This window comes from Fundulus heteroclitus, chromosome 1 (assembly GCF_011125445.2).
Source record: "Fundulus heteroclitus isolate FHET01 chromosome 1, MU-UCD_Fhet_4.1, whole genome shotgun sequence".
Classification (NCBI taxonomy): Eukaryota; Metazoa; Chordata; class Actinopteri; order Cyprinodontiformes; family Fundulidae; genus Fundulus; species Fundulus heteroclitus.
The window spans coordinates 8,536,320-8,558,921 of record NC_046361.1 but is presented as its reverse complement, the minus strand read 5'-3'; the positions used below and the strand labels follow the sequence as shown (position 1 = coordinate 8,558,921).

Genomic DNA, 22,602 nt, shown 5'->3' with positions numbered 1-22,602 from the left:
AAGGAGAAAGACCACCCACACAGTTCCTATGATGCAGAATTAGCATATCTGGGCTGTGATTGTGCATGGTTATGCATTAACAGCTCCGCGTTTGACACGCTCTCTCTCTCTCTCAGTAGCCGTGCGCTCCGGCTGGGAAACACGCTGAAGTGGCCGCCTCAGGGATTAACAGCGGCAAGGGATGCGGGGCATTACAAGGACCATGATACCTGTAGAGCACTTCTGATCAGAGCCCGGCTCGGTGATGACTGCTGCACAGCTTTTTTTTTTTTTCTAGATAGTTTCTGCTCCTCTTCTCTGTTTGCCTGAATAAAAGGACTTGCGATTGGGAAAGGAAGACCTTCTGCTCAGACAGAGACTTACAAAAGCTGAGGGAGCCCCTGTGTTCAGAAGGAGGGGTGTTTTTTTTGAGGATCTCTCTCCATCCTCGGTGGGTCATGTCACTGGCACTGCTTTCATGCGCGAAGTAAAGGCTCATCTCTCTCTCTGCCCTCCTCCAGCGCCTGTCATCATTGTGGCATGCAGCTGAAAGAGCCTCTGTCAGCTACCGAAGAGCTCATTGTGGCTCTCAGCCGTGGATGAAGCAAGGACACGCCGGCCTGAATGGAGCGATGATGTGAATTGGTCTATCGGTGACACCGGAGGGTGAGCCCACCCCACCAAGAGGGATTCCCGCCGATATGGGGGACGTTTGTCCACGGAGAGGGAAAGTTTTTTGACATCAAGACCTCTGCGGTAGTATTGTGAAGGTGTGAGCTTTTTGCCAGGAAGGAGATCCGGCTTGGAGCGGTGCCTGGGAAGCGGGATTCACCGATCGCCGCCGGCCACCACCATGACGGACTCTCAGCCGCCCGGCTCTGGGGGCAGCGTCAACGGCAGCTCTCCCACGGCCGCCGACTGGAACATCGCAGGCAGCGGCCCGTGGCTGCTGGCCTTCATGCTGACCGCCATCATCCTCATGACGATCTGCGGCAACATCCTGCTCATCGCGTTGGTGTTCGCCCATCGCTCTCTGCGCTGCACCTCCAACTGCTTCCTGGTGTCGTTGTTCTTCTCCGACCTGATGGTGGCGCTGGTGGTCATGCCCCCGGCCATGCTGAGCGTGCTGTGCGGCTCCTGGGTGCTGTGGCCGGCCTTTTGCCCCGTCTGGCTCTGCTTCGACGTCATGTGCTGCAGCGCGTCCATCCTCAACCTGTGCGTGATCAGCCTGGACCGCTACCTCTTCATCATTTCCCCGCTGCGCTACAAGCAGAGGATGACCCCGCCGCGGGCCCTGCTCCTGGTCGCCGCCGCCTGGGGTCTGGCCGCGCTGGCCTCCTTCCTGCCCATCGAGATGAACTGGCACAGTTTAGGCCACGGGAACCAGCACTCGCCGGTTCCTCAAGTCAGTCTGGGCAACATTAGCGCCTCCTATGACAAGCTGTACCCAGAGTCCTACTTTCAGCAGTCCCCATCGGGAGGCGCGTCCTTTCAGTGCCGCCTGCGGGTGACCCTGCCCTTTGCCCTGGTGGCTTCCGTGCTCACCTTCTTTCTACCCTCCAGCGCCATTTGCTTCACCTATTGCCGGATCCTCCTGGCCGCGCGGAGACAAGCGAAGAGAGTCGCAGCGCTGAGCCACCCCCCGCACCCTCACCCATCCCTTGGAGAACCTTCCCGGCCTCCTTCGCCCGGGGTCGTAGCCAGGTCAGCTCAGCAGGACGGGTATAAGTCCAATCATCAAGGACCCCCCGTGGCCCAGAATGTACCGGTAAGAGGAAAAGGGAAACAGAGAACCCTGCAAGGGCGTATAGAACGAAGCTTTTACATAGGGGGTACCCTGACCCGACCAATCTAGTCAGTGTAGGAGTGGTTAGTGCGAAAGCTTCTTGACATTTACAAGGCAAAATGGTAAGTAAAATGAAATAAAAATGGTCCCTCCGAAGTTCTCGCAGAAATCTTTAGCATCAGCAAGACGTTGCCTGGTTGCGCTGCAACCTTGATCGTTTAAAAATAACTTGTTGAATTGTTCTCAAATTTTTCGAAATAGCTAGAGGGAAAATGTTTAAAGCGTTACCTTGAAAGACGATTATCAAGAAACTACAGTTTCTGTGTTGCTTTTAAAGGCTGTCACCAAAGTGTCATAGCTCGTTCCAGGACAGGTTTAAGATTGCCCTGTCCAGTGACTATGAGGGGAAGACGTGGTAGAGGAATGGTGTCACTTGTAGCAGGGGATAAAAAGAGGGCAATGTAGAATATCCTATCCTTGTGATTTATATTGTCTCCCTACGTATTTCTGTATTAATTGATGCATCACTCCCAAAAGAATTATTTTAGTGTTACATTTTAAATTGACTCAATTAAAGAAGCTTTTAAAATCCCTACTCACCATCTCATCGTATCATATGTAGGAGCAATTATACTATATAGGACCAACACTGAATCCAACTCAAACATCAAAATCTAAATGATTCCAGATATCTTGTCTGTCACCATGAACAAAAGCCTTGATCTCCCTCAGTGATGTTAAAGCTAGATAGACGGTCTTTGAGAAGACTTCTTTAAACTGTCAGTGTTTTTAATTCTGTCTGATGGAATGTTTTACATCTCTCCTTTTTAAAAAGAGTCTTTGTGGATGCTATTTACATGTAATGCTTTGTAAGTTTTTTTTACTAGTCTTTATCGTTTATTTTTTTTGCCAGGTCTCCCTTGAAAAAGAGATTGTTGATCTCAATGATGATTACCTTTTTCTACAAGTGGGGAATAAACTGAACTTATATATAATGTTTTTCTAATAATACGGACAACTCAAAGAGCTTTAAACCAAAGTCTCACTCAAGCAGCCACACTCACAACTGTTAGCCGTCTACATTTAAACACCGGCACTCTACTTGTCCCACTGGGGCTCTTTACTGCTACTTGTATTTTGCATTACCCAAAGACAGCCTCTTATTGGTTGATCGGTCCTTAGTGACATCTCCTCCTCCAGATGCATGGGCAGCCTGTGACCTGCAGCGTCTGGAGACTCCAGTCCAGCTTCAGAATCAATCAAATCTTGTCCAGAGCCAGAAGAGAGCGGTAGCGGCTGCCTATCTCAGAGAGAACAGCTGTTTAAGACGTTAGCTCCAACTTGATTTTAAGAAAGCAAACACATCTGACCCTTTAAGGCACACTTTTCAGTTCTGTGGTGCTGGTCCGACTGCTGAAAGCTGTGTGAATAATACTTTTATTTCTTCATTTCACTGAATAATAGCTCTCACTGATATTTCTTTTCATTTTTAGTTAAAAAGTTAATTTTGTGTTGATTCTATGTCAATCTTAAATCTATACAGGATTCGATTCTAAGACTGATTGGTTGATAAATACTACTATAGTTGAACCTGGCATAATAACGTTAACATAAAAATGAAATTGGTCAGAAAATCAACCTTTATGATTTAAAACACCTAATAAGTTCTATTAAAAAATTTATGTGTCCGAGTTATTACGTACTATAGCACTGCGGTAATAACAGGAGCCATTTTATTTCCATTAGCTAACAAGCGTGTCCCTTCAAAAGCATAAACTGACTCTCATTAAGAAACAATATATTTTACAAAAGGATCCTGGCCAGCAAATATATTTGCTTTAGTTTTTTAATGTCTACCAGCTTCAACCAATTTCAACGTTTTAAACCAAAAGTAAAACATTCATTGCTCCTCCATGAAGCCAGACGTCGGTACAGAGCAGAATAAGAGTAGACCAGGATTGTGTTTGCAGCTCTTTCACTCCCTTCTTCTATCAATCTCTACTGTCCACAGCTGTCTGTGACCAGTGAGCGCCGTCTTGCTCACAAGCAGGGTCGGAGGGCACTGAAGGCCAGTCTCACGCTGGGGGTGCTCCTGGGACTTTTCTTCAGCGCCTGGTTACCCTTTTTCATCACCAACATGGCTCAGGTCAGTATGAGCACCTGACAGTTGGCCGACACGCCGCCGCCGCAGCCAGTCAACCCTTTAAAGCTTAAATCCCCTCCCACGCAGTACTTTAAGTCTTCGCACCGAACATTTGCAACACGTTCTCCCTCCACCTCTCAAATCCCGTCCTTTGGAATGACTCCTGTCCTTCGTGTGATTCGCTCTATTTTTCTCAAGGATGAATTTTTTTTTTTTTGCAAGCGTGAATAGAATGAAAAATAAACACACTGGGGGAGAAAGACTTGAGAGAAAAAAAAAAACACTTGGATACTGATCTATTTTTGTGTCGGCCAGCCTTGCCGTCACGGCCTTGCCAAGCCAACAAGGAAATGGATTGGCATTTCAGCTCGGTGCGTCTGACTCATTTCAAAGCCCAGCAAACAACCCACTAAAGTACTATTTACAATTTACGTGTTATTGAAACCGTCCATTTTGATTAGATTGAACCGAACATGCACTCGTGACGAACAATGAAGCGGCATGAGACGCTCTGGGAGACTAAATAAATGTCAATACGCCGCTTAATCTGAATTAGTAATGACACTTGTTCTCTTTTTCAAAGCTTTCGACAATCCAGTCAATTTGATTTACCATCTGTGCCCTCTTGCCTTTCCCTCTGTATAACATAGAGCACAGAGGCTTGACTGTCTGTGCTCTTCTTTCTTTTCACACTCAATGTGGTGTGTGAAACTGCCCTCCCTCCCTCCTGTCTCATTCCCACCCCCTCCTTGTCTCATCTTGATAGTATTGGAAGCTCTCCTCTAACAGCTGTCTCCCCCTTCACTGTTACCGCTAGTTGTTCAGAAATCCGCCGGTCCAAGCGATCAGATGTCAAATGAAATGCAGCTAATTAGCTAAGAGGCAGTCAGCCTATTGGAGTGGGAAACGGCTTTTGACAAATCTGGGTTACAAACTGTCAGCGGCATATTTTGAAAGACTAGTTTGAATGGGTCCAACTTCAACGTGGAAAACTGACGTGTTGTTGCGGGAAACGTTGTGAAACCGCTCACATTTATTTGGCCAGGAGTCGGAAAAGGTTGAGAAGAATTCAGAAAACATTTGATTTTGACTAAAGAAAAGATGGGAAAATGTAATTTTAAAATATCTAATTCATACAGCAGCCACTGAAAGAATGCTCAAAGAATTCATGGCAATTTCTGTACACAATAAAAAGAAAGTCCAATGCTGTTGCTAAATGGCAGGGACATTAGGCTTTAGTGGAACTTAAACAACAATAGACAAAACTGTGTTGGGAAAATCTTTCTGGAGCCCTATAGTCCAATGGCTTTAGTCCTTTTTGCCAAACAGGAGGTAAAAGATTTAAATCCCATCAGCTTTTATACTCAGACAGGAAATGGACAGAGAGATGGGGGAGGGCTTCCATGTTTGGGATCCCCGCTCTACCTCGACTTCACCCGGTATGGCTCCATCGTTGTCACAATCCCCTCTTGGATGGGAAGTCCCTCAGGGTTCCTGCTTAGGCCCAAGCTTGTTTTCATACTATTTTACCACTGATCAATATTCTTCTTCCACTGCTACGCTAACAATTTAGATCTATTTGGCCATTTGAGCTTCTAGCTCTGTTTCAGTTCAGTTAGGGCAGGATTGCCTTAAAAGATATGTCTAGATCAGTTTACTCATTTTAATAAAAATAAAACAAATTATTAGGGTATGCAACTTTTTTGGATGGTTGCCACACTGGCCTTATAGTTTCTTTATGCAATCCAACAGCTAGCAAGCTTTAGCTTTTCCAAAAGATTTTGTGCATAAAACCAAACTAGTGCTTTGTTCTTGTCAAAATCCCCCTCACTTTTACACGTTCCTAGGTCCAGGCTGATAAACGAAGTCCGTAAAGTGGCTGCCCCATAGTTTAGTCTCCTGTTTTAACTGAGATTTACTCCGGACGGTGATCAACTTTAAAACTCATCTCTTTAAACATGTTTTCTAGCCTGGCTGAGTATAATACAGAAGCTGGCTTTATATTTTTTGATCACTTACATAGTATTACTACATGTTCATTGGGATTTTCCACAGCACTTTGGTTCAGCATTTGTTGTTTTGTAAAGGATGGACATAATGTAACGTAGGAAATGTACAGTTAAAACCTTTACTGGCACCAAATAAGTATCCTAATTCTTGTGCTATTTTCAGTTAAATTGGGTGTTTTCATTCTAAAATTTCATTTTATTTTGCAAGAAAACTATACGTGCAGTTGTAAATAAATATCAAAACCACTGATCTCAATTGCCATAAATGATAAACCATGTCAAACTAAAGTATTGCCAGTGTGGTTGTAGTAGTAGAGCTAACCGGTACTAATAGCCTCTTTTTCTCTGAAGAATTTTAGGAATTAACAGCGTTTTGAGATTTGTTTATACTCTTGAATTATAGTTATAGCTTTAATTTCTAATTATGACAATATATCCAGTTTACAATTTGAACGTCATCGTTCAATCCTATTACCCTGAAAATCAATCTAGCCAGCTGGAGTGACCAGCTGCTAACCCAGCATCGCAGTTAATGTGGCGTGATTAAAAAGTTACCTTCTTTATTCGGTTCAAAATGTCTTTTAACATTTTTTTTTTTTCCAGAGCCATCATTTCTGTCTTGGTTTATGCAATGTTTTAGAAACTTTCTTAGTATTAGTATATTTGCTGCTCTAACAAAACAGCTTGTATCTTAAAATGATTTAAACATAGACAAAGTAAACATATAAGCCTTTAGAAGTATGCTGATGTTCCATTAAATTAATCCGTGTCAATCAGGCCACTCTTCAGTTTTTGTGAATTAAACCTCCAATCTGCAGTCACATTGTTATTCCGTGACGCCAAACATCCCTCTGTCCTCATCCAGGCGGTGTGCGAGTGTGTCCCACTCGAGCTTTTCGACGCCATCACCTGGCTGGGTTACTGTAACAGCACCATAAACCCCATCATCTATCCCCTGTTCATGAGGGACTTCAAGCGAGCGCTGGCAAAGCTTCTGCCCTGCTGTTCCTCGCGCTCGCCCAGAAGACCCTCGCCAGCGCTCTCCATCTCCCTGCGCAACTCGGGGGAGCCCAACATCGCCAGCAACCCTACCTCGCCTCTGGCCTCCGACCCGACCCACGCGCCTGCCACGGCCACGGACGCCGTCAACTTGCTGGACGCTGAGCACGCCGGGATCGAGCTCCCTCTGCTTCTTCCCAACCAGGTGGACAACCTGGACTGAGCTACGGAGGAAGCACAGCCGGTCAGTGACTGGAGGGTCATAGAGAGACAATGGTTCGCTGGTGAGTGCTGATAACGGTTCACTCTTTACTCCACATTTGAGTTTTCCCCAAAGACGCAACCGAAGAAATCGGATTTCTAACAAACGAGCACGACTTCCTTCAACTGTGCGGTGGAGAGGCAGAAACACAAAACAGCGAGTTTAACATTTTTGTATAATCACAGACTTTAGTTAGCAGCGCCAGCAGGCAACGTACAGCGGCTTGCAAAAGTATTCACACCCCTTTGTAACGTTACAACCACATGCTTCCGCATATTTCACTGAGATTTTATGTGATGCACCGACGCAAAGTTGCAATGGCAGTAGTGAAAGTAATAAAATAACTTTCAACATTTTTACTGAATAAAAATCCAACTGGTTTGCTCTACAAATGTATTCATCACCCTTTATGCTGACACCCAGAAATAAAATCTTACGCAACCAACTGCTCTCAAAACTCAATTAGTAAATCAGGTCCACCTTTGCATAATTTAGTCTCAGTACAAATGCAGCTGTTCTGTAAAGGCAGGGGCCAGTGCCCCCGTAGAACTGGTCCTGGACCAGTTTTCTTATTTTACGCTTACAGTTTTACTTTAAAAATGACTTATTAAAATTAAGATGTTGCACTTTTAGCTCCAGCCGTCTGCAACCTGCAGTTCCAGAGCCCGCATGTGGCTCTTTGGCTCACTGAATATACTAAGCGATGAAATATTGTCCTGTTTGTTTGATTCTTTTGTTCTGTGCCCCCCATGAACAAAAACACTGGGCCCAACCTGGTCATCCTGGTAAATTTAGTCTAGTTTAGTGAAGGCACTACAAGGAACACAGCCGACTGGTCAGTGACAGAGTGATGGAGAAGTCTGAAGAATGCTTAGATTGTTTTATAAAAAAAAAAAATCCCAAACTCTCAGACCGCTGTTCAATTCAATCTGAAAATGCGAATAACAAACACAACTGCAGACCTCCCAACACATGGCCTTCAACCTAAATTGACATTGGAGGAAAAGACAGCATTAAGCAGTAAAGAAGCCAAGAGGCTTATTCACTGCTACAAGGGGAGCTGTAAAGATTCAAAAATCAGGTGAGAGCAAATTTCACTCCTTAGATACAGCGCAGACCTGGTAGAGACATATTCTAAACGACCAGAGGCTGGAACTGCAACAAAAAGTGCTTCTTCCAAGTGCTAACCAAGGGGTGCTAAATACAAAAGGCACCTCACATATTTGAAAACTATGTGTACTTTTCTGTCAGTTTAATGGACCGGTTTCTTGCCATATAATGAGCCTAATGGTTCAACTATATACTTCATCTAGAGCTGCTTATATTACACATTTCAGACTAAGTCCACCCTGCTCACCACAAATGACTGCACAATAAAGACTTATAAATGAGTTATGAAGTGTTTACAGACTTGTTAATAACATATCTATAAACTATTTGCCATGTATGAGGGGAGCCTTATTGTAAAGTGGTACCAATTTACAAACATGCGGTATTTTTTTTGTTGAGTATCGCATACAATATAGCTTAGTTATAACGTAAGAAAAAAAATTAAGAGTCGTGAATACTTATGCAAGACTCTAACTTCACTTTGTAAGAAATGAGGCGTCACATTCAATCTGGGAGGAAGAGATAAACAGGCCACGAAAACGACAACAACTGACTGAACTGCCCTCAGCCACGCAGAGACTGGTGAGTAAGATGAGAGGATGAGTTTTTACCGCTCATTTAGCATCCAGTTTACCTGCAATTTTAAATCACACATGATTTAAAAAATATATATATATCCCCTTTACAGTTCCTAAAACAAACAACCATTTCTTCAACATTCTAAATTGTAATTAAATTATCAGTTCATCAAGCAGTGAAACAAGGCGGTTAATTCAGAGGGCTGTTTTTTTTTTTCTTCTTTCCCTAAAAGCTGCCATATGTATGAGCCTACACTTGTGCCATCCCTGGCAAGTCATTGTGCCAGGAATAAAATAACATGTTTTTTTTGTTTTTTTCTATCAAAGGAGCTTCTGTGTTGCAAAAAATAACTTGAGACCATGAGAGCTGTTGAGAAAGCAGCTGGTCCTGGAACATGCTCTTTGAAGGTTTTTATTTGTGTGAGCGTGCTGTAGTCCAGTGTGCATCATCCCAGCTCCATGATATGCGCTTATCATCATCATCATCATCATCATTAAGGTCAGCCTCCTCTAAACTGTTGTTTCGTGCATTGAAATCCGAGGACGTGGCGTTATCAGTGGCCGCCTCCTCGCTATTAGCCGATACTTTGCTCCGAGTTGAGACTTGATGGGTTGATTCTGTCTCATTCAGCGAGTCCAGCAGATCTGTAATGTCAGGAATATCCCAGCCATCCCCCATAGCTTCTGTCTCTGCCACCTCTCTCCAGTCTCTGCTCTCTTCTTTCCCAGCAGGGTTTTGCGGTACGCTCACTCGCTGCTCCGTGTTGCTTTGGGCCAGATTGTCCGTGGTCTTCTCGGCGGCTTTCGCGGACTGCGGAAGGACGAACGAGGCTCCCGGCACTTCTTTGGTGGGAACTCCGACTGCCACCAAGATGGTGTCCATCTGACGCATGTAGTCCAAGTGGCCTTTCACCTGAGAGACAGGATTAAGACCTTTCTGTTTTACTTATGATTCAGGCATTGGTCACAATTTTCAACCAAGCAATACCAAAATTATTTCTACTTTTATAAATGCCAAAATACGTTTTATTTTACCCCGGTTTGCTGGAATTTCGGTCCAGTTGTTTCAGGTCCAGATAGAACTGGCGTATTGCTCTGATCTTGTGGTTATGCTCAGGGTCATTGTCTGTTTGGAAGACCTAGCCACCCCTATCTTTCTGACTGATATCTCAAGATGATGTTTTAATATTTTATCCACATTTTGTTCTGTCCTCATGAATCTATCAGTTTTGTTTTCTATGATGCTGCCACTCCCGTACGTCACAGTGAGGATGGTGTTTGTACCCTTTGCTTTTCCTTCAGGACCCAACAATAGTCCTTACGGTCAAACATTTCAATTTTACCTTCGGACTACAGAAAAAGTCTGAAACCTGGGTTATCGTGTTGCTTTTGGAGTAATCACTTCTTTCTTTGAAGGCCTTTAAAGCTCATGTCAGCACAGGACTTGTTTTACTGTGGATAATGACTCCCTTTCCGGCTTCAGCCATCACCTTTACGAGGCGTTTTGCTTTTATTCTGTGGTTGACTCGCACATTTCGCACCAAAACACGCTCATTTCTGGGACACGGGACTTGTTTCCTTTCTAAAACAGCAGGATGGCTGTTTCCATGCTTTTATACTTGGTTCTACAGGTACATCTCAAACAATATTTTTTGTCAGAAGGTTCTGTGTATTTTTATACACTGTACGTAAATATGTGGTTTCAACTGTATATTTGAACATTTGTCATTTTGTAAAAATATTTGTTATTTATATAACTTATAAAGTTAATCAAATGTGTTATACTGGGTTCAGACCAGCAGACTAGTGTTCAAACTGTGTGTGTCCATACTACTCTTAATAAAGCTGCGGCCACACTGTTTCTTATCTTGCCATGTATGTTGGGATATGGAAAAGTTTGAAAAGAAGGGCTTTTTGTGGAACATCAGTCCTGTTCATGAAGTATGTGTCAGTTTGGATGTTATCCTGTTTTGTATACTGTGTTTGTATTGGGATGAATGGCTTAAAATTCAGTGTTGTGTTGCATAAACGAAGAGTAAGTTACTTTTGGCATTAAATATCACTGTCTTGTTGTTGTCTGTCCATACTTTTAATCATTGCCTAACCATTTGTGGATGAAAATTCAATTCTCTACGCTCAGCCAATAAGAGGCCAAAACTATTAGTTTACTAATCAGAAAACAGCTCTGATGTTAAATTTCTTGTACTTTTTGTGTCATGTTGGGTATAAACCAGCATGTAAGTTGCTTTATCTAAAATCACCTGTGACGTAAGTCTAAAAGTGGCAAAAAATAAAGTGAATTTTAAATGGCTAATAACCTGAGAATAAAGGTTCAATGCTCTATTCACAATCTATGAGGTCTCCCAAGTAGTCTAAAATAGGCTAAATTACTGAGAAACTAGGCCAGACTGTTTCTAGTTTGAGACACTAAGCATTCATCATGCCATAGCTAGTGAGTCTTCATCATTCCAGACAGAGTGTATGCATAGTATAGGATGAGATAAGGCAGCATAATTATTGGGGCATTGCTGCAACATTTGAGTCACACTTGTGTGAACCCCATTGTAGTGACATATATGTGTGGTATAGATTACTTGAGTTTTGTGGCCAAAATAATAAATACATTTTAAGCTGGTGCGCTATTGATCTATGATGCAGTATGAGATGTGTAGGAAGGCAATGCTAAATTACAATCTACTTGAAAGAGGGAATTGTTGTAGGCAACTCAAAGAAGTCATATCTAATGCATGTGACAGGTGGTATTAACACTATATTTATTGAAGCTCACTCAAAAACAGGGAACGGTGCAATCTGTTAACAAATCAGGACTAGAGATTTAAATATTTTTTAAGTGTTTTGCAAATTCTGTAGCAACAATTCTTTCTATTTTTAGATTAATGTCCTGAGTAATCAAAAGCAAACTCGTTCAAACTCGTGAATTTTTTAATTGGCCTTCAGTATATCATAAAAGTCTTTTTAAAAAACAAAACTACATTTGCTATAGTACCAAAACTGTTGTTTCTTCTTACTCGTCCTGTCTAAATTTTAAGATCAGAGATTATTTTTTATTTTTGTTACTTTTCCTAATTATGACAAACAGCTATACTGAGCCCAAAATAAAATGTGTGGAATTGTAATGGTTTAAAGAGTGCTTAAAACAGTGGCTAAAGTAGTTAGCACAGACCTGTATAGGTAATAATGTTTTACTTTATTAAAATAACACAGCTGCCTTTCCTAAAGTAAAAAAAAAAAAAAATCTATTGGTTATGACAAACCCGTTGTGTAATTCCTTGTTTTCTAGGAGCCGCAGGCAGTTGTGCTCAGAGATAGCGCTTACAAAATCTGTAGCGATTTAGTGAGTGAGTGACCTGCACTGCATAAATTGCGGATAAACAAGACTTTACAGCAGCATACTAGAGCTGCTTCCTTTTAGAGTCAACACAGACCTAAACTAAGCAGCCAAGATTGAAGCTAAATGGCAAAATTTGACAGTTTTCAGTCAAATATTTGTCTTTTGCTGAAAAGCTTGTTGCAAAGCTTTGCCATGAAAAAGTGTTGGAACTTGTATTTACACTAAAAAACATCTACAGTTTTTATTAAATGTTATTTCTCAGACAGTCCTATTTCCATTTGACACTGGAAAATGGTATGAGGTTACTAAAACTAGCTAGACATGTAGTGTGTATAAAAAGAGGTGGACACAGGCAACAGACGGCTTTGAAGTCAGATTTGAAGACAGTCCTGTAGCTGAATAACAAAGCTTTTGTGTTCCAGTTGAATGTTTTGTCCGTAGCAGCACCACAAATTATTAGGCTTTGATGCACCAACATGTCTGAGAAGAACCCCTACTGGCACCAGAAAATCATGGACCCCAGACTAAGTGCAAGGGGGGACTTTACGATGCGTCAGTCTCAGCGGCATATTTACCCATAATGCAGCAGCGCTTTTCTGCTACCATAACAATAAAGATACATAGAGATTTATGCATATTGAATTACATAAGAAGTTGAAATACTCTAGGCAAAGAAGTTCAAAAATTGGATGCATGTTTATTTGCTGCAGCCTCTCTTGAACCAGGGAAGGTAAGGTTTTTGGTTTATTTTCAGTTTTCAATAAGGATTAGGATCCCTGTTATAGAGGGGAACGGCCGATTCCAGTTGACCAAGAACCGCTAAGAGCTAACCTGCAAGAAAAACCTCACCTGCTGCATTTCCTGATAATGTTCGAGCCTTTGATCACAGGATTAATTATTTACACCCACAAGTAATAAAGGACTTTCTTCTTTCAGTGCCACTGAACCCTTCTGGGCGTACCACTAGCAGCGCTGACAGCTAACCCCCTATCTTCTAGGCAATAAGACTGTGAGTCTGCTCCAAACCCTGCATCCTAATGCCGTGCAGGATATCCAAGTTAAAACAACTCAGGACAGGAGACTCATCAGATTCTCTAGGCCCCTCCCTCTGCTGCTTGACAGTGAGGAGATACCACAGATGCTGCAGTTCTCACAAATCCCGTTTAACCTCCTACATCTAAAGGAAGAGACTACTTCATCAACATCATTCCACCTATAAGTGTTTGACATCTATGTAACCTTCAGTGTTTGAAATGTTGACATACAGCAGAAGACCGCAGATCTGACTAAATGATCTTTAGTGTGTGCTGGATGGTATGAAGGGAAATGTCAAATGTCAGGATGTTGTGTTGAATCAATGATTTGAAGACGTTCCATGTGGAAGGGAGCCGGTTTCCAAAGCTTAAATAATGGAGAACCATAAGACGGTGACAGTAATTTGAGTTAAAGCATAAGATCAGACTCAGCCTCTTGCTATCATTATGACCGTGATAAAATATCTGAACGTATTTTGTTACTAGTGCCTTAAAACTACACCACAAGGTCCTTTTTATTTCCCTTTGATTTTGTTTATCAAGCCAAACTCAGGCGTCTTCACCTTTATTCTACTGTAAATGTAGGAAGACTCACCACCGACGAAAGATCCACATTAATTATCCGTCGATCCTGGATGTTGATTGGCTGCAGCCCAGCAACAGACAGCTGTGCGGATGAGCTTCGGTACAGGTACCCCAGGAGCCAGTCCCCTCTGACAGAGGGATAATTCAGAAAGTCATTTACTGAAGCACTGCCAGAGGTTTTCATAGGGCGACAACAGTCTTCTTTTAAACGAACTGTATAAATTATAAACGTTTGATAAGAAGAGATGCTTTACCTGCAGTAGCCATTCACTATTTTGCCTGCCACCACCCCCACCATTCTCTCCCAGGACTTCTCAGAGCCGTCTACAGGGGCTCCCAGAAGGACCACGTCCTCCACCACGCCTTCACTACCTGAGGATTTAAAACATTTGCTCTTGGTCCATCTCTATCTAACCCTGCTTCACCTGCAACATTAGTGTTTTAGCCACGCAGTTGAAAGCCATCACATCAAATCATACAGTACCTTTATCCTTGGCAAGCTCCTGCAGACAGTAGTAGATGACTCGGGCTCCCAGACTAAAACCTATGAGGCTGACAGGTCGCTTCCCCTTTAAACACAGGCAGAAAAAGAGTTTTTCACTAAGTAATCCCACTGTGTGCAAAATTATCATGCAAATTAGCTTTTTTACTATATCTTCATTTTTATGCATATTTTCCGAATCCCTTCTGCATAAACTTAAGGGCATATTTAATTTAAGCATAGCAGGTGGTGTGTGTGTGTTCAACAAGGGAGGGTGTGGCCCAAGGACATCAACACCCTTTGAGAAGGTCTGCATAATTGTTGAGCAGCTTCTGTTCCTCAGGCAAAATGCCCTCCCACCGAAAAAAAAAAGATTTAAGGGACGTAATAAATTGCAAAAAGCCTTTCAGAGGGATGCAGCACTGAAACTGGCAAGACATTGTAGTGTGGTCACACACATATCGAATGGTTTTGCTGCAAATGCTAAACAAATGCAAGGACTATGTTGAGCAAAAATAAGACCAAAGTGCCAAAGGAACTGGAAGTAAGAAGCATCAAACATGAAGTCTCCTCCAGTCCTTTCATAGTTCAGAACTGGAATGACCCTAGCTAGCTGGCCAGAAGTACAAGGTGCTCAGAGATATAACCAAAGCGCAGATGACTGAAACCGGAGCAAGACTGAACATGAAACATCGAGGCTGGGCCAACAATCATTTAAAGGTTTCATGGACCGATGAGATGAAAGTGAGCGACAGAGATCTCCACTTCCAGGCGGCAGCACGGTGCAGCTGGGGCGCTGGCAATAGGCTGGTTTGATTAAAGATGAGCAAGTTGACCCTTTCCGGGTTGAAGACGGACTCCAAACCAGATCCTCAACCTACTGACATGCTTTTAGAAAAGGCTTTCTTCAAGACGTGGTTCTGGAAAACGTCCGCTTCTTTCAAGACGACCACGTATTTTGTGCAGGACAATAATCCTACGGCGTGCATCGAAGTTCTCCGCTGCGCTGGTTAACTACCAGGACGGAAAACAGTGCAGCTCTCAGAAGGCTGTGGTTGCTGCTCCATAAAAGGTTCAATTCAATTCAATTCAATTCAATTTTATTTATATAGCGCCAAATCATGAAACATGTCATCTCAAGGCACTTTACAAAGTCAAGTTCAATCATATTATACAGATTGGGTCAGATTATACAGATTGGTCAAAAATTTCCTATATAAGGAAACCAGTTGATTGCATCAAAGTCCCGACAAGCAGCATTCACTCCTGGAGAACCGTAGAGCCACAGGAAGAGTCATCTGCATTGTACATGGCTTCATGTGCATTGTACATGTTCATCACCAGATAAAAAAAAAACGACTGTTATAAAAAAGTTGATCACTGTCAGAAATGTTTACTTGTAAATTTGAATAAGTTTGGTCTGTGGTGGATAAGCACGAGCCCCCCCCCCCCCCCCCCCCCCCACAACTCTACAAAGAAGACAATGATTAATAATTGTGCGCGCATATTTATGAAATATTTATGTCTGAGGTTAACTAACATTTTGGATGCCACTGTAGTTCATTAATGAAAAAAATACATTCTGCCTAAGAACTGTGAACGCAGCATATAGTACAAAGACTAACTGCCTTGAGTAAAATAGCAATTTGCTCGCGAACAAAGTGAACAGCTTAATTCCATCGTCCCCTTTTCAGTGTATAAGCATAAAAACAGAAGCATGAAGGGAGAATTCACCAACTATAAGAACCACCAAGTGTTCAGAAAATGAACCTATATATGCGACAAGGGTGTCAAGCATACCTGCCGCCTGCTTCTCAACACCTGAGCCAGGTGTTTGCCCACCTCAGCTGAGCGGTTCAGGCAAACACACCAGGGGTTGTCGATGACGCTGGCTGCCGCCAGCAGAGATGCAGGCCACGTCAGCGCCGTCACGATTCCTGGAGACGGCAGACACAAACAGCTCCAATCCCAAATCAGGGACACAACAGCTTTTTCTCGTAATACATTTTTAGCGAGTAGAGATGCAAAGCACCTGAGAGCACGGTGTACTTGAGGGCTTCCTGAGCCACCATGCTGACCAGGCCGTCCAACAGGGAGGTCATGGCGGAGCCCAGGTCCCTGAGGAAACGTGACTCCCACACCAGACAGTACTGCTCTCCACACTCGCCCAAGCTGCACCACGGGGCCTGAAACGAATCTGGACACAGCGGTTAGAGTTTTATTTTTTGTTTTATTTTTAGGGGAACATCTAAGTGGCCCTTGAATGTCGAGTGTTTTTGCAGCCATTGTGTGTGAAGGGGGGCGATAAGCTTGTGACTGTTTTAGTGGAGGGGAGATGCGCTGTTTTGTGTAAAAGCAGCATCTAAACAACCTTTTCTTTTTTAATTACACATAGAAATCGTTGTTGACGAAGCTCAAAAGCGTTTTGTGGATTTGATGTCTCTGTGTTTGTGCTAATTTCTTCCTATGAATTGCTAAAAAACAACGTAGCCAACAAAGAGGACCGCTTAAGTTCAAGGTAAAAACGGATCAGGGAACTGTCAAAGTGAAAGCATTTTTGCTGGCTCCTTTGTTCGGTCGTTGTAATTATTGCTTGGACTTTTTTTTTCTGTGTAAAAAAGCTTAAATATGATGGATGGATTCATGTTATTAAATTTACAATGTAATGAGAATAAACACTGGAGATAGGCACCAGCACCCGTCGCGACCCCATGAGGGACAAGCGAGTTTTAAAATGGATGGATGGATGTAATGAGAATAATGAACCACATTCATACATTTGTGAATGACTTGGTTTCTGATCACATATTGTATTACAAACGTTTGAATAATGGGGCGTGGTGGGTGGTCCTGTTGGCTGCAGGCCGGGTCTGAGGTTTGGCTTTGGCTGCGGTCTGTGATTAATTGTGAAGATGCTCAGGTCTGCTTGGGAGTTTAGTAGGGATGTGTCCTTTTGTTCGTCATTGATGTTGTAATTGTCTACTCCGGGCTCCCCTCATTATTCTTTTCACCATCTTTCTCATCTTTATCTCTTTATTATCAAGGAATTCGTTCCACTTCGGTGCCTGAAACAAACACATTGTAATTAAATTACAGCTGGAAGAATATCTCAATCATCCTCCTTTAGTAGATCCAGATGTGCCCTGACACCGCAAAGCAACCAGACCCACCAGGCTGTTTGCCTAAGCAGCCAAGACGGATGAGTCCTGAGAGTCACACTTCGTTTAGGAAGCTTAGATCCTTCAAGGTTTGCAACACGATGCTGCGTATCTTCTAGAAGCCTGTTGATGAGAGCGTCCTCTCCTGTTGGGGCAGCGGCGTCAGAGCCAGGGACCTAAAAAAGGCTCAACAACCCAATAAAGAAGGCTGGTTCTGTTCTGGGGACGACCGTGGAACCTCTGGAGATGATGATGATGATTCAAAGAGGGATTTAGCACAAAAATCTAAAAAATGATGGACAATCCTGAAGATCCTCTTCATGACACTGTCACTGGAAATCAGAGTCTCTTCAGTAAAAGGTTTTTTCGGCTTGGCCAACGCCATCGATAATAACTCCTTGACAAAATGAGCTACAACAACATAAAATTTCCCTTTGGGATAAATAAAGTATCTTTGAATTGAATTTGAATTGAAACAGGAAACAGGAGGAGCACTCACTGTATTTACCACTGCAGAGCCAACCCGTCACTGCGATGGTCAGGTGAAGATGCTTCCCAGAGCTCATTGGTCGAAATTCAAACTCTTCTATGGCCCCGACGCACTTATTCATCTTATAGCCTACGGAGAGGATGCAGGAAAATCAATAGAAATAAAACACAAAGCGCGTTCAGGACTGAAACGGACGAGACGAGGCCTCGTTTCACATCCTGACGACTCATTCAGGGTTCCTACCGGTCAGTCCAGCTCCGGCGGCCCCGAACAGAGAGGCCATTATTGCGATGCCAGCAGCTGAGCCCAGAGCGGCGGCCCCCCCGGCCCCCAGCACAGCGCCAGCTCCGGCTGCCACCAGAGGAGCGGCCAGGCCACCTGTCACACCTGGCAGAAAAGATGGCAGCGGTTACGGAATACAGAAACGCCAACCCTGGTCTTCACACGCGCCCTCGTTAAGAGACTCGTTAAGAGACGCAGATAATCACCGATCACAGTTCCTCCTCCCACAGTGGCCAAGCCGATGAGGAGGTAGCGTCTCAGCTTTCGCCCTCTTTCTCTCCTCCGTCGCCGAGAGGACTCCTCTCTAGTGAAAACAGAGGGGGACAGATGATCTGCATGAGGCATAGGAACTCCTGTACATCCTGTCTGTGGGATAAAATAAAGATCAACGCTGCGAACTTCATGTAAAGCGGTCATCTATCCGGGCTTACTCGCTCTCCTCTCCCGCTTCCCTCAGCCTCTCTCCGAGCGTCTCCTCAAACTCCTCCAGCTGCCGCGGGGACACCCGTAGCAGACAGCTAACGTGACGGATCAGGACTCTCGCTCTGGCGTCGTACTGACCTGGGCAGGCAGAACAAACGGTCGGCGCGTTGAGATTCTGCTTTCAGAAGCACGTCTGCGTGGAAATGCGTGACGTTGTTTGATCCTTACCATGTTTGACAGACAAAGTCACCAGATCCTGGAAAGGAAACGCAGAGCCGCTTAGAAGAGGTGGGGGTGGGGGTGGGTGGGGTGCAGACATTTACACAACTGCCATTTCCATCATTAACACCCCGGAGACCTCCGCCTCTAGTCCTAAATAGGTTTTATGGAGTCCATCGCTGTCTACTGTTTACGCAATGGTTTTATCACATCCATGATGATCTAACCTTGTGTTTCTGCTAATGATCACAAACCTATCTGGTCTCTTCCCTCAATTCTAAACACTATTTCAGAAACATCTGGTTTTTGAAACACCCAGTTTCTCACACACAGGGTTAAACACCACCCTCCACACTTATGAGCTTCAGCGCTAAAGATGTGTCCCAAGCTCCTAAAAACAATTCATCTTTAACTGTAGTACTAGTGGAATAATGTCCCGCCAAAAAGTATATTTACTAAATTGACAGGGGTAAACGCGGCTCCACGGTTATTGGCACCTGCTATGATTCCTAGAAATAAATGTACCTAAAGTGTTTTATTTATTTATCTATTTTTTACATTTGCACTTAATTTTTTAAGCCGATCCAGATAACTGTGCATTTTAATTAGTAATCCATGACTCCATTTTTCCCCTTGGCTATAAATGTGTTGTGACACACCAGCCCGTGTCTAGCCACTCTTCAAAATGGGAAAGAAAGGAGAACATCTTGTTAAATTAACGCAGATCTGTTTGGATCATACGCAAGAAAAGAGAAGCGTTAAAGAAATGGCAACAAAACAAAACAAAAAAAACAACACTCTGGTAAACTTCCCCATGTCTACATCAAGAGCCAAGGACGGGCCCGTCTCCAGTGTCCAGCTACACCGAGGCTTTATTATTCAGGGTTGCCTTGTACCTGTACCTGTGTAATGACAATAAAGTTGAATCTAATCTAATCTAAACTGCAAACTTTTTTTTTCATACCGTTCCTACAGTTTAAAGACGTTTTAAGGTGATGTCAGAGAGAATGGAATCTTCTCTGGTGCAGCTAGAATGACTGATCAACACGTTATTATCAGCACCGTGTGCACAGAGAGCAGACCAGTAAGGAGGTTGAGTGTTCCGCACAATAATCTGCTGTAAGCTACTAGTTAAATTACAAAAGAAAAACAGTTAATAAACGTTATGAATGGCTTCACTGTTATTTGAGCGTCAAACACCTGTATGATGGGTGTGGCTCCTGCAGCCACCAGTGGATCGGCCTGTAGGATGGAGAGAAAGGTATCGGTGCCCTCGAAGCCCAGACCTGACAGAAAGGCCCCCATGACGGGCATCACCGACTCGTCCAGATCCAGGCACCGCACCAAGTCCCGCAGGTACTGCTCCCTGAAGCCACTGAGGAATAGATAAGAGAAGAAGAACCTCTTTACGTCCAGTAAACTGGACCCAGAGTGTCATGGTCGGCTATGGACGGCCTACCCACCTGTCTTCAGGTCCGGCGAACAGCTGGCCCAGGGAGACGCTGCACAGGGCGGCAAACGCAAACCGGCTCTGCTCGGTCAGCTGTCGGCTGCTGATCGTCTCTGCTGCGCCGTGATCCGCGGGTCCTGGCCCTCCGGGGTCTGGGGCGACAGGACGGCGATTAGCGAAATAACTAGAAACAGACACGTGACGGGAGAGAGCAAAGGCAGACTGGCGGCTGTGCCACGCCGAGCTCTCATCGGCGCTGGGCACGAACCCTGATTTACAGAGCTGCCGACCCATGACTCTACCCGAGCTGTGGATCACTGCAGCTCCTCCAGAGCTCTGGATGAACGTAATTCTTGGCAGCAAACCCCTGAGGCCTTCCCGTAGCAGCGGCTGAATTTATAATGAGATTAAACTGCAGACAGGTAGGCTCTGTTTACTAATTAGGTGGCATATAAAGGATTTATTTCCGGGGTATCGGGGGAAAGAGGGCTGAAGATAAATGCATGCCACACTTTTCAGAGCACTAGACAGAAACATACTCCTATGCAGTTTGGTTTGTGAGATTTTGTGCTGATTGAGTCTAATTATCATTACAATGGTGAGCGTTGCGTGCGGAAGGAATAAAGCTTTGGAGTGTCTGAGCTGTGAATGCAGCCCATTTTATTCTGGGGGGCTTTTATTCCTCACAAAGCAAGATTGCAGTCTAACTTTGCCCTTCTCATCATCTCTCTGATGAGCTGACCTGATTTTCAGCAGACTCTGGCGGCTGAAACGCGACACACATATTCAGCTTCGCTACATCTTTGTCCTTTTTTTTATTATCTGATTTCCGGTGAGCGGTACTCGGGGCTAATGGACTTAAAGCAGAGTAACAGAGCTTTAGCCGAAGCAGCTGTCTGATCCTGATTAGTGGCCGCCGTGTTTGCGTCGGTGAACAAGCTAACGGTGCTTTGTGAAACTAAGAACTAACAACCAGTTTGCTGACTCATTTCAACGCGCACCGCTTTATTTCTTTATTTCTTTACGTAAAGAGCAAAGGAATGAAGCCGTACCCGGTGAGAAGTCGGTGTCGGTATCGCTTGGTTTCTCCTCCATGATTGTTGCTGTCACAACTCTGAAGACTGAACTTTTGGTGCGTTCACGGCGTCACTCCGAGCTCCGACATTACAGCATTCCGTGACACTCACCCAGACCAGCATGCAGACAGACGACAGAAAAATCTACTGACTTTTGCTTCATTCTAGTTAAGTGCTATTGTGAGCTCAATCGTAAAAGAGAAGAATTCAAATCACAACTAATAAGTAATAGTTTGTGGCAGCCTGGTGGAAACAGCGTTGTTGTGGTCTGCAGGGGAAATATTTCCCACTGTCCTGGCATGCATCAACAGCTTGCCAACTTGGGAGTGACGTCACTTCCACGTACTCCCACCACGGTGCAGAGGTTTTCTTACAGTGTCATCTGTTAAAGCGTCATTATAAATGACTCATTAATAAAGTTTCTGTCATAAAACAGTGTTGCAGAGGGGAGTTGCTGGTTTTCCCCACCGCTTCCAGGAGCGTAAAGCAGCCAGACGCTCCTGAGAGGTTAACGCCGCTGGAAACTAGTAAAACTAAAAGTCTGCTGATTCAGTGTTGTGCATCTGTGGCCAGCAGGTGTAAGTGTAGCTTCTGTTTTCTCGTCACACGTCTTCTTTCAGACTGCGTTCTCAGTCATCGTGGCATTGAGGATGTGAGCGTGTGTTTAGTTCAGAGTGTGTAAAGGCTGCCAGCAGCTGAATGCTCTGCATAAGATGGACCTGGGTGGCAATGCATCAGGCAGAGGGCTGCCTGCCAAGCAACCTTAGTTAAGGACACTTTTTTTTAAAGAGCACATTGGTGTCAGTGGAATACATGCAGCCTTTTGGATATTTATGCAGCACTGCTTATTTTGTGCATGTTTAATAATAGAGGGATTCAAAAACAGGGTCTGGGTGTCACAGAAGAAAGCAGGGCGGGGGATTTTTATGTCAAGGCAAGGCCATCCTGTTAAACGTGAAAAATGGTAGAGAATTATTTAGTATTGGCCTACATATTTAGCTGGAATAATAAATCAGGAATTTTTAATGAGTATGTGTTTTTGCACAATTTCAGGCTTAAATATTCATAACCATTTAACTTTTTACATTTTCCCCACTTTAGAGTCACAAACCTCAAAGTGGTTTATAAGGATTTTAAGTAACAGACCCGAGGTCGAGGCTCCTGAGATGCAAGTGGCTCTTTAGAC

The 22,602-nt window shown here is 43.8% G+C and overlaps 2 protein-coding genes across 2 annotated transcripts; one reads left to right on the top strand and one right to left on the bottom strand.

The window, feature by feature from the left end:
• Nucleotides 1-7,181, top strand: htr6 (5-hydroxytryptamine (serotonin) receptor 6). Its single transcript, XM_012861995.3, has 3 exons — nucleotides 1-1,747; nucleotides 3,777-3,911; nucleotides 6,783-7,181. The coding sequence occupies exons 1-3, from the start codon at nucleotides 833-835 to the stop codon at nucleotides 7,137-7,139; spliced, it is 1,407 nt and encodes a 468-aa protein (XP_012717449.2). The 5' UTR covers nucleotides 1-832; the 3' UTR covers nucleotides 7,140-7,181.
• A 1,562-nt stretch (nucleotides 7,182-8,743) lies between these two features.
• LOC118556241 (transmembrane and coiled-coil domain-containing protein 4-like) lies at nucleotides 8,744-21,527 on the bottom strand. The gene is made up of 14 exons (XM_036127803.1): nucleotides 21,393-21,527; nucleotides 20,354-20,492; nucleotides 20,091-20,265; nucleotides 18,900-18,927; nucleotides 18,680-18,809; nucleotides 18,455-18,552; nucleotides 18,210-18,353; nucleotides 17,976-18,095; nucleotides 16,351-16,515; nucleotides 16,119-16,255; nucleotides 14,322-14,406; nucleotides 14,092-14,209; nucleotides 13,848-13,965; nucleotides 8,744-9,779 (listed from the first exon to the last, which is right to left on the bottom strand). Exons 1-14 carry the CDS (start codon nucleotides 21,433-21,435, stop codon nucleotides 9,279-9,281), a joined length of 2,001 nt encoding a protein of 666 aa, XP_035983696.1. The 5' UTR covers nucleotides 21,436-21,527; the 3' UTR covers nucleotides 8,744-9,278.
• Nucleotides 21,528-22,602: the final 1,075 nt, after the last annotated feature.